This window comes from Pempheris klunzingeri, chromosome 24 (genome assembly GCF_042242105.1).
Source record: "Pempheris klunzingeri isolate RE-2024b chromosome 24, fPemKlu1.hap1, whole genome shotgun sequence".
Classification (NCBI taxonomy): Eukaryota; Metazoa; Chordata; class Actinopteri; order Acropomatiformes; family Pempheridae; genus Pempheris; species Pempheris klunzingeri.
In genome coordinates, this window is record NC_092035.1 from 2,778,378 (window position 1) to 2,790,697 (window position 12,320).

Consider the following 12,320-nt stretch of genomic DNA (forward strand, 5'->3'; position numbering starts at 1 on the left):
TGCCTAAATGCACAGCTCGATCTAATGAAAAGATAGAATTAGTGCCTGTAATGTTGTTAACACCACTCAGGATAGACGTGTGTGTGTGGTGCACAGAGGCATGGATGTTGTTATGTGTTAGGCAATAGGAAAAAAGCTTTCAGTTCTGTCCTGTGTGTGTCCTCCCCTTTCTCTCTGTACACTGCTGACCAAATTAAATGGACAGTGCATCAGTCTCTTTCTGTTCCTATTATTCCTGCTGCGGTCTTTCACCTGAGTCTATCGCTCAAGTATGGTCATGTTCCAGTATTTTCTTTTTCCCCAGTATTTAATTTTTAGATTTCCTCGATTTAATGATGTTTGGCATCTGTGCTCTTGCAGGAGCCGTGAAGTGCATGTGAAGAGGAGAGTCCGCTGAGTTTCGGTGTCCAGGGGCGAGGATGGGAGAGCAGCTGTCGGTATCAGAGGACCTGGATCAAACGCTGAAGGTGCAGTCGACAGTCAGTGGTAGGGATCACTGCAGCATCTGTTAGTTTGTTACCTGTTGTGTGTGCTGTCCCTTTACATTTACACGGGAAGTCTGGACTCATATTGTGGACAGAATGCAGAAACTTAACCTGCTTTACACCTCCTGTCAGGTACAGTTTACAGCTTTCGTGTAGCTGACATTGAAATGAAGACTTGACTTTTTATTTTTTTCAAAAGTTCTTTTTTTGGAAGGTGACTCAAAAAAAAAAAAATCAAATGAATTGATTGGTTAACAGACTTGTCCGATAACCACCCGATTTCATTTGGATTTAGATTTTTACATGGTTTTCATTGTTGAACTGCAGCTATTTTGGGTTAATGTGCTTGTGGTGATTCAGTCAGCCAGCACATGTATTAACGACACATAGAGGATGTGTCACAAGCCGCGGTGGTGTATAGCATTCCTAACATGAGTCAGTTGGTGTCGTCTGAGTGTTTGAATTCGGTTCAGGAGGGTTGTTAACAGTTGCTGTTTCTTTGGATACATCCAGGTGTTGTTTTTATAAACCCTCCAGTATATGTAGGATCTTGAACTCAGAAGTCGGTAATGAGTTAGTCAAAGGTTGCAAAAGGCGCTGTCACCTGTTCACCTATAGGTCCCAGTGTGGTGTTTCATTTCATTAGTTGAAATATGCAGCCTGCATGTTGCATATTTGGTGTTTTGAAAGTGGGGTTTTGACCCCACGAGTGTTTTTAACCCAGAGAGACGATACGCAAGAGTGATTGTACACTTTACTTGTATCATCTCGCCACATACGGTGTAGACAGTTTGGCAGGACATCTGAGTAGCAAAAGTACTAGATCATGAGGACAAGATCTGCTCACATGATCGTCTGGGGGAGCAAACTTATTTTAATGTTCCCAGACATGAAATTTTATCAAACTTAATTCAATGTACATCATGCAGCGTTAATTTTCCTCCCATAATTCGAGTTAGGTTTAAGGTATTCCTACATATCTTAACCTCCTTCACACTGACACTTTGTCCAACCGGTAGGAATCACTTGCGCCGTGGCGAGGATGTGCTTCTCACTGTGCTGTGATAGATTGGGTGCCTGGTCGGGCCAGAGGCACCATCACCGAGGGACTGAATGCAGGTCTCCGCTGTGGGTGGGTGCTTAAGATGGACAAATGGCTGTAAAGCTGAAAAACAGATTGTTGGAAATAGTTTGTGTTGTTTAAATTTCTCCTGTTACTGTATCTCAGTGGATTCAACTAAAATACAGCAAGTCTTTTAGGAGATTAGGAGCATATTTTTCATTTCAAACAGGTCCTGCAATGCCATACCATTATTGTTTGAAAGACATATGATGTAAAATGGTATAACCAGTATTAACGGATATAAATGATTGGCTCAGTTTAAAGAGAGCAGTTGGAGAATGGACTTTCCCGAGAATAAGGCATCAGTGTGATTAGAAGCCATTTCAGAGTAGGAGGGCATCGGTTTTGATCTTTAGGACTGTGACTCCTCTACTTGATAGATTAATAAATCTAATAGTGCAGGATGCCTCGTAATGAAAAGCGCATGACCACCTTTGCTCGCTACCTTTTGAAGTTTAAATTTGGAATGTTTGTGTGATGATAAATTAAGTGAAATAAAGATAATGTGATTATACAGTCAGCAGCTCCTATTGTCAGAGCCACTGAATACTTCTTAATAATCATAAGCTCCTGGTATATAGAAAAATCAATTCAAATGACTCAAAATAACAAACAGGATTAGTGAGTTTCGTTCAGTGTTTGGTCAACGTCATTTCTTTGGACAAAATATTTATGATAGTTTACCTTAACAACAAGTAGAAGATGAAGTACATTGGACTTGGTTGACATTGTTGCGGTCACAGAGACGCTTAGTGTAGCCTCTGTAAGCCTTTGGCATCATGTCAAGTGTAAAAAGCAGTAAGTTGTTGTGTAAACTGGTCGTAAAATCCTTGTAAATCTCAGTTTTGTGTGAGTTGGTTTCTGTTGGATGATATAAAACACATCATCAAGCTAAAGACCGAGGTGCTTTTTCTCTTTTTCTGGTGACAGTTTGTAGATGTCAGGCTTTCCTTTGGCATTGTTGTTTTCAGACCTGATTAAAGGAGGGTTGGCCACATCCTGAACTTCCCATCAATCACTAAGCATGTAATGACCTTCAGTGTGTTACTGTCGTTCACTGACATTCCCTTGAGTAGCTTTAGTTTTCATGAATCGAAAGGGAACTTCTGGTGCTTTGCTGGGTTCATTATGATTCCCCCTGAAGATCAGTGATCAAATGCTGACAGTCTGTCCTTTTACATCATGTAAAAACAAAAAAAAAAAGGGTTGTGAAATCAGGGTTGCTTCACACGCATCCTGTCATCACTGAATAAGGCACTTGCATGAATATCTGAAAGTTTAAATCTGGCAACAGGATGATCATTCAATAGAGGTGAGATCATCCCGGAGGAAACAAGCTGTGTTGTTCATCCATTATTAATAATTAATTAGTGTCTAGATTTGTTTTAGGCTGTTTTCAGACTGACCACAATTTCAGGGATGCACATATTTTTATGTTATTTTGACAATCACAGTCCTGGTTATCATGCATACAGTGACATTTCTGTCGGTGTAATATGTATGTAAAACAATACATTATCTTAGGTGAGAACAGGAATATTCCCACTCATAATTTTGTTTGTGACAATACTAAATTGCCAACTGCAATTAGCAAAATAAGAGCAAATTCAGTTAGACTGTAAAATCTTAGCCCCATGCAACTTTTGGGGCCATGTGATGGTAGCTGTACTTTGGGAAGAGAGTTTTCAGTTTACTTTTCGTGTAATTAGCTGTAAGGGGGTTTATGTCATAGCCCACCCTCCACCCCTCTCTTCCTGTGATAGACACAGAGCCGACATGAAGCGAGATAAACAATCACACTTTCATGAGAGCGCGGTGCAGAGGCGGCCCGGACGAGCTCGTAGTCGTAGCATGAAACCCGCTCCGATTTGACGATGTCCCTTTTGGAGTTGATTCAGGAGGGCCAAGAGGTGTTGAGTGGACTGATTTACAATCTGTCTGTATCTATCAGTCTGTTGACCCGGCACACACACAGCTGGAGCCGTGGACCAGCCTGGAGAACAGGTCAGTGTGTGTGTGTGTTTAAAAGTTCAGGTGATAACTGCAGGTAATTCCCTCTCAGTAACTGTAACGTCCATGTTGAAAGAGGTCTGTTATTTACATCAGTGTGACAGGATGACAGGACAGGATTTCCTATCACCACAGGAAGATTCCTCCTGCCATGTTTCCCCCTCATTATTCAAACATAATAGAAGAACCTCACTATTTACTTTGCTGCTGATGCTGTAGTACGTCTGCGGTAGTTTGACCTTAAGAACTAGTGAGGGAAACAAACATGAGATGCCTTACTATTTTGAATGTACCTCTCTCTCTTTAGTTAGTATGATATAACATAATAAATAATATAAGCACGCAGTTTTTGTTCTGTTCTTCTAAAACTGAGCGTATGGGACCTTTAAAGCCACCCCTGAGTTCACGCCTTCGATGAAAATTGAATTCAGAAAAACTATTTTCTTCATACAGAAGCTTCTTCTTGAATTTAACCATTAATTGTCTTAATGTGTGACTGTAAAACTCTAATTCAAATCATTATTAATTGGAAATTTCTAATTGCTTTAAGCCAAAAGCCGACAGTTTAACATTTTAAGCCAAAATTCTTTACCAGTGGAGGAGAAATATTTACTCTAGATCCATAAACTAGGAACCATAATGTGTCATTTACTATTTCTACACAGTAAAATACCCACGATGCAACATGTCAATACGTCAGCAGTGGAGTTGTTTAAAGGCACTTTTAAGGGAGCTAAACTGTTTCTCCCTGTCTTGGTGCTAAGATAGGCGTGAGATGTATTGGAATGAAAATGTCAATATTCTCATCTAACATCTGGTAAGACAGTAAACAAAAGTATTGTCCCTAACTGAATGCAGTATAAGTGTAAACTACTAGCTGTCCCTTTTTATATATTCTCTACCCTGAAGTGAAATTCCGTGAACGCAGCCCTCTTTGCTGTTTGACCTCGGTAACTGATTACCTGATATAGCCCCTGTGAGTGAGCTAATCGATAACTTACCTTATGTGTCAATCCACCAGCAGTAATGATGTCTGTCCACTAGTGGGATATCTAAGAGACAGATAAGACAAAGAAACTGATTAGAAAGAGAAGCAGACTGGTGGACAGGCGTTTGTATTGATGATGTCTGCTGGCTTTTGCTGTGGCCGTCAACCAGCTGAGTGGAAACGGAAACATAAATGCACACAGACTAACCGACAAGGTGAGTCTCAGCTTAATGTATGAAATTCTGTTATTCTGGGCGCCGGTTGAGTGGTATAAATAAAGAAGCAGGCACTTTTTCAGCGGTGGCACAGGCTGAGCAGTATTTATCAGCGTGGACAAATCTCTCAAAAGAAACCAGAAAGGTCAGAGGATTAATCTTTGGTTTGTAGACAGTAGATGGGTGGGTGATTTCACTGTTTGAGCTTCTCTATCCAAACAATGTAATCCCTTTGTGTATCGTAAAGACATCAGACTCCCAACATGCTGCTGATTCATCTGTCCTGCCACCAATGATACGGAGAGTTACAGATAAGAACTTTTGCTTTGCCCGAGAAAGCAACACACTCCTAGCAATAGTCTTTCTTCAGTTGAAGGCAGGACGTTTGGGACAACACAGCAACTTCTATCTGTGCTGGAAGAGTCGTGCTGATGGTCGGGTCCTGGGTGGACTATGAACTCTTTGGTTTATGTAACTTTTATGCTCGTGTTTTGAAATTTCTGTTTTATTTTGAAAGGATTTTAAAACCTCAGATTGTATGATGATTATTTTTGAGACAGAAACGGGTACGCAGACTTCCACAGTAGGAGGGAGGAGCAGAGGAAAGAGGAGTGGTGTAATCGGTCAGGAAACTTTGACAGGTGTGTGTGTGCAAGAGAGAGACAGACAGGAAGAGTTTGGGAATACATATGAGGAGAGCAGGATGAGGCGGAGGAGACTCTTATCTCTACCTGTGGAGATGGAGACGGTTCGGGAGGAAGACGAGAGCAGGCGGAGCGACAGGGCGAAAGAATGCACAAGACAACAGGAGTACAGAGGAGAGAGTTTTGTCTGCATCTCCCTGACAGAGATGGAGAGCTACTACACATACACCCAGTGCTGTGAGCAGCTGCACAGTGAGTTTTGTAGGGATGTATGTGTCTGCGAGTTTGGACTGAGGTGTGTCAGTGCATGTAAACGGCTCCTGTTTATGGAAATCTAAAGTTTTTTTTAATTAATTTGACCCATGCAAATATTCAAATTATCCAAAAGCTGCTTTTTCTCTTGTGGTTGTCTTCCACATGATGATCACATGCATTTTTGTCATTCCATCCGCCTCTGTTCCTCGAATATATTTTGGAGACAGTCCACTACTTTTTGCATTTAATAACTGCAGATGCTGTCAGGTTGTAGTTAGTTTACAGTGATTATTCAATTTGATTTATATCTGTGTTACTCCCATGAAAAGTCCTCCATATCTGCTGCAACAGTCACATTTACCCTTAAAACATCAGGAAAGCACAGATTCGCGTTTGTTTCCTCCAGCAGACCATCTCTGCTGTCATGAATGCTCTTCTCTCACGAGGATAGAAAACATCGATTACAGCCGACTGTGGGCTTAAACGACAAAGAAGTAATTCTAGTCGAACTGAAAATAAACTAGAATGCAATAACTCGTTGACCTTTACATTCATGCGCTTGCAAAATCTAAATTGGCTAAATTGCATTCTGTCCTCTGCCTTGCTGGTTAACTGCATATTGTTTCCTTAATTGTCAAGTAGATCTCTATCCATCCCTTATGGATTGTGGATGTAAAGCTGCACAAAAAAACCATTGTGACTTCATTTCTGTCTGTCATACACGTCTCCTGTGGCCCATCACAGAGACCAAAGTACATGTGGGGAAAAGAGTAATATGCTGCAGTATACAACTACATCCTTATTTACTCAAGGTGGTTCAATAAAAGGTGGCATAATTATCTAGACGTAGGAAGGAGGCGTGTGTGTGTGTGTGTGTGTGTGTGTGTGACTGACTCCTGTTTGAAGGTTTTTAGATCTTACTGCCTGTCAGTGATGGTTCAGGTCTATTCTGGTTCCTTTTCCTGTGTGCTTTGGTCTGTATTTAGAGATGACATGTGTATTTTTAGTAAGAGCCACTCTAGAAAGGCTGTGTCATGGAGACAGGTGCTGCAAGCTTGCTCTTGATCTTATTTTCCTCCTCACTGCTGCTATATCGACTCCACAACTTGTGTGTCTGGGGTATAAAATGTTCACATTAAGACACAAGGGAAGATGAATTCATCAAGATTTGCCCATAAGATCTTCTGTTATCTATATATAAGTACAAGAAGAGAAGAACAGCACTTTGCTTCTAGTGAAATAAACGGATCAAAAAGTGTTTGTGACTAAATCTCCAAAATTTCCTTTTTTAATGCTCAGCTGTTCTTCTGTTACTTCCTCATGCGTTCTCCCTGAATGATCCAGCGTGACAGAACTTCCTCTTTCATTCTCATGATTTAGCAGGTTGTTTCCCATAATTTTGACTCCCATCTCATGATAACCCTCTCTGTGTCGCACTTTGTGTCGTTACTTTGACCTTTTAAGTTTAAAATCCCAGGTGTGTGACCAGGACCCTTCCACACACATCCCTTTCCTTCAAATTCAAACCAATTTCAGAAAAAAGTCTTTTCAGTAGTCTTTAGGTGTATTTTTTTCCCCCTTAATGCGCTGCTGCATTTAGCTTAATACCGCCAATTAGCTCCTTCGGTTATTCGCAGCATAGTTGAGTCATACTACAAGAATACATAAAGTGGAAACATCTCCCATAGTCAAACACATCTTTCCAGCCAACTCTTATTAGAGGCCTGCTGGAAGTGAGCCCCTCATTGTAGCCTGTGCAGTACGAGCCTTAGACACACATTTATCAGCAGCACGTCTGTGATGTCAGCAGCACATCCTGGCAGAATGTGTTTTATTAGATTTCACTGGTACGATCAATGACTAACTGTCAACAAAGTCTTGGCAATCAGTCATAAGGAACCAGGATGAGGGTTTCGTCTTGTGAAACATCAAGAAACTCCGGACAGTTTTGTCACGAGTTTTAATGTAGTTACTGACTGAGTGGATGAATATCTGAGTTTCCTTTTCCAAACCAATCAGCCAGAATTGACGGTAAATACATGTATGTATTGATCAACTATTGCTTGATATCATACAGAGTCTAGTACATAAAGAAACTTAGAGTTGTGCAAAGAGAGTAATGAACAGATAATTGACTGACTTGCAGGATTAATACACAGTACGTGCATTAATATTCAGTGACTTGATCAGTTCTTTAGCAAAAGCTCCTTTTTGGTTACCTCATTGGAGATATATATATATATACATATACATACTAGATCTTCAGGTAGCGAAATAATCAATATATCAACATAAGTGACTGTAGCCTTTGATTATTGAGTCCTGTTAGCTGACTATTATTTGTCTTAGTTGTCTTTACTGGCTTTTGAAGGCCATAGCCTGGTTGTTCTGTACTTTTATTCCGTGAACAACAAATAAAAAGTCAGTGAAGTGCTGACTGATGTGTTGTCACAACCTTAACTCAAACTGTCCACATGTTCACACCTTCCTTTTTCTCCTTCTTTCCCTGTTTTTCAGCCCATGAGTCACTTCTCAATTGGTGTCTTCCTGTTTACGCTCCAGCCGGCCAATAGTGTTTGATCCCCGAGCGGAAAGAGTCAATAGCGTTTCTTCTTTGCCGACACAGACGTTTGGGGCGAAGGGGGGGCGGGGCGGGGGGTGTCTCAAATAAATAATTCAGCTGGGAGTTATTCTAGTGTAGTCTGCTCCACATCCACACAAACAGGTCTCCTTTACATCCCGTGTGCACACACTGAAGTCTGCTCTGCATCCCATGTAAACACACACACATGCACATTCACGTCATTTCATATTTGTGATTCAAAGAGGCTCATATTTAACACACACCTCCATGTTTCATATGCAGTGTACATTATGTTAAAGTTAATCATGTGGAAATATGACTGTTGTCAGACGAACAACTATAGATATCATACAGAAATAGGGAACTGTGAATGAGGGGTACCTGGAATGTGCCAATCCAGGAAGTTAATGCAATAAAACGGATGTTGCCCACAAGTTGTAATGAATCTGGATTATCCTATAATATTCCAAAGTAATTCAAATGTGTTAAAATGTGAGGGTTGAGGGTGGAACTGTGAATCGGCCACCGGTGGGTGAAACTGGTTGCTGTCAGAGCTGCTGGAGGATAAATCAGCAGAGGCAGGAAATGAACCATTATAAAGCCTCTGCTGTTTTCCTGTCCCACAGCAAACGTGCTCTATCATCTAAATCTGACAGTGGGTAAACACACACACACACACACACACACACACACAGGCCTGAATTTGACACCACACTAAGATCTCCATTGTTACGTTGAGATCTTTCTAAATCCCATTGCCTCTAACTCTCTTGAATCCCGTCATTTATTCATAATCTGTTCTCAGACTGAGAGATTCAGTTTTAATTTAGCTTTAATCTCGCACATCCGTTGGTTTTCATTTCCTTGTACCTAATCTTTCATTTCTACCACCATTACCACATGAGTATGCTATATGTTGGTCCATATTTTAGTAAATGTTTACGCCTGAAGAGAGAACCAGGATTAAGCATGTGTCCTATTACTTCAGAACCCCATCGGTGACTAGATGGGTGAACCTCACTGCAGGTAGCTGACTCTTTTGTGTACCTGAGACATTAAAGGTGGCTTGATGGGAATTCAAGACCTCTCACAGACTGAGTTTCCAACAGTGTGAGTGAATTCCATTATTTGTGTCATCGTGGGCTTAGAGAGCAGGACTGATAAATCCCATAGATTCTTTGGTTTGTCCAGGCTGAAGACCAGAATGAGGTATTGGTTGGGATTATGGAGTTTCTGCATGTATATTGGTTGCAGGGAGTTACTGTACTAGGAGAGTGATGCTGCATGTTAAGCAGAAGCTGCAGAATGTCAGTTTAAAAATGTGTGTTTTCCCCAGCAGGGCAGTATTTTATGAATTGAGCTCCCGAGGGTCTATTCACATTTTCACCAGCCTCACTTCTCGCTGCGTCTGTGTGTGGCACACTGGGTCCCCCTGCTGTCTTCATTGGCATTGTGTGTGTTTGTGCTTGTGTGTGCGTTCTGTGTTTGTGAGAGTGTGGGAAAAGCAGAGGAAAACAGAGAGAGAGGCCTCCGTTCCCCCTGGCACCAACATGTGTGCTGTATACAGCCCCCACATAAAACATGTTTACCTACATTAGCATAATTCAAGCCTAACTTTTATTTCACTACTCTGCCTGCTCGGTGCACTCTGGTCTTTCACTAAGAGCGCGTAGAGCCTAATGGCTGGAAAGCACATTCACAAACCTAAAAAAAACTTGGTAAAATGGTAAACAACAATAGATCAATACCAATTAATATAGATTACAGGAAGCTCCATAAGGTAGAATGTAAATTTTAAAAGCTTGGTATCAGCCAAGAGATCCTTTGGGCCATGTTTCATATTTAACCAGTAGGGTTAAAACAAATAAATGCATTAAGGTAGTTCTCCAATCAGCTCAATGTCATGGAACCACACTAGTGACAGATAATACATGGTACTTATGATGATGAACAATGAGCAATAATATGTCTCAGCTAACTGTTTCAGTCACTGCAGCAGTTTTAGTGTTTTTTTTTTTATATTGTTCTGGTTTTCACAGTTTTTCCTGCATCTATCAGTGAAAACAGTGTGAAATGTGAAACCGGGGCGGATCATCTAAATCTCCGCCTCCCTGGCTAGCACGCATGGGGAGGGGGGGAGGTGTGTGTGTGTGTGTGTGTGTGTCTGAGAGAGTGAGTGTGTGTCGGCTGCGCTGTGCAGTGACAGCTCAGTAAGCGGCTGAAGTCCTCGGCTGTGGCGGAATGGACCGCCTGAACTTCCACCGTGATATACTCTGACAGAATATGTGGCCGTATGTGAATGTGTTTTAGCAGTGTGTGTGTGTGTGTACATGTGTATCGGGGGCATACATGTACCGGCACAACCATGGCTCTAAACCGGGTGTCTCAACTCTGCCACGATATCACCAGGCTGTGGCTGCAACTGAAGATGATGACAGGTAGAGTGTCAGTGTGTCTGAGAATAGTGAGAGAAGAACAACTCTCTTCATTTGTTATTAGAGTGTGTGTGTGGTTGATTGTGAGAATCCTGCAGGTGCTTTCTAATGTGTGTGTGTCTACTCTAGTCTTTGGCTCTACTTTACCACCTGTGTTTTATTTTTGTCCAGTTTGTTTCCATGTAATCCTGCTGCCCCTAGAAGCTGCAACACACACCATACTCACCATTCAGAGCTTTTTAAGTAGTTTTTAAGTGTTTGTCTAAAGTGTTCATCCTCTGCTAGTTACTAATATGCTCACAAAATAACAATCCAAAGGGTTTATATGATATACGTATTCTTTTGCCAAGTCCAAGTGTAAGACCAAGATCAAGATCAAGACAAGACGGAGTCCAGAAAGACTCAACAGTCTCCATTCAGCGTTCCTTAATGTTGTATTATTTGCTGAAATCAGCAACAGAAAAGAGAAAAAAAATGGCTTATATTACAAATGAAATATTCCTGCACGACGATAAACACTAAGCACTCTTAACTCTCAACTCTTACATATTTTCACACATTTGCACGTAATTCTTGCTACAAAATGGGGATGTTTGGCTTTTACACGACACACCACAGAACTTTTAAATAGCAGCGTGATGTGCAAGAAATGTACACAACGGAAACAGCAAATTCTTAATTCTGATTGGCTGGAAGGTCAATCAAGAGATCTATCTTTATCAAAAAAATGTGTGTACATTAAAACGACAGTGCTGAGTCAGCAATAGGATTATGAATCACCTCTTGGGGTCGTGAACATCCACAGAAAATAGTTCCTCCTTGGCCGTAACATACACACGAGCATACTGAAGCCATCATCGCTGTGTGAAAGTCTATGAATGAGCGAAGTGAATGAACATGGCCTGACATTGATTTCGTCCCGTCCCCCCCCCCCCCAAGATGCTTTTCCCTGCTGAAGGCATTACCATCCATCAGACGGTTGCGTAATCCAATCTAAAGTGGAGTGTGTGTTTTGTCCCGTGGTCCTAACTGTGCGATGGAGCGAGCAGTACGTTAACGTGAGGTCCTCGGTACAGTACACGGCAGGACACACTGACAGCATGTTAATCACATCCCACCCATTAACACTGTGTGTTTCCTCTTGTCAGTTGGGAGCGACATTGTGGACAAAACCCTTTTGAGACTTTGAATGTCAACATCTCCTCCCCCTTAGTTCCACCCTCAGTGTGTGTGTGTGTTAATTTGCTGACTGCAACTCATTTATTCTCTCTCTTCTGTTTGCTCCGATGTGCCTTAATGGCAAAACCTGTGATAATTATCAGTAGAGATTTAATCGTGTTTCTCTTGGCTCTCTGCAGGCTTTTTCAGGTGTGTGTACACTGTGGTGTGTTTTGTGTTGCTGTGCTGAGAGAGAGAGATCATGTTTGCTCTCCTGGCAGATGGACTGAGGTTATGAGGCTTATGAGCCTTCGCAGCACACACACACACTGTGTGAGCACCAAGGTATCAACGTTTCCTAGCGTTGCTTTTCGCCAAGTCAAGACTGGAAGTTGACAAGTCTTAGATTCAATCTGCAATGTA

At 41.5% G+C, this 12,320-nt stretch overlaps 1 protein-coding gene across 3 annotated transcripts in view; it reads left to right on the forward strand.

Annotated features, from left to right (window-relative positions):
* Positions 1-4,731: 4,731 nt before the first annotated feature.
* The window catches only part of mcf2la (mcf.2 cell line derived transforming sequence-like a), a 36,647-nt gene continuing 29,058 nt past the window's right edge, over positions 4,732-12,320 (forward strand). For 2 of the 3 annotated variants that reach the window (XM_070855413.1, XM_070855414.1), the window contains exon 1: positions 5,495-5,717. In XM_070855413.1, the coding sequence (XP_070711514.1) occupies positions 5,525-5,717 (193 nt within the window). In that variant the 5' untranslated portion in view covers positions 5,495-5,524. Of the gene's footprint in view, positions 4,822-5,494; positions 5,718-12,320 lie in introns of those variants that run through there. The other variant, XM_070855415.1, reaches the window with a different exon arrangement.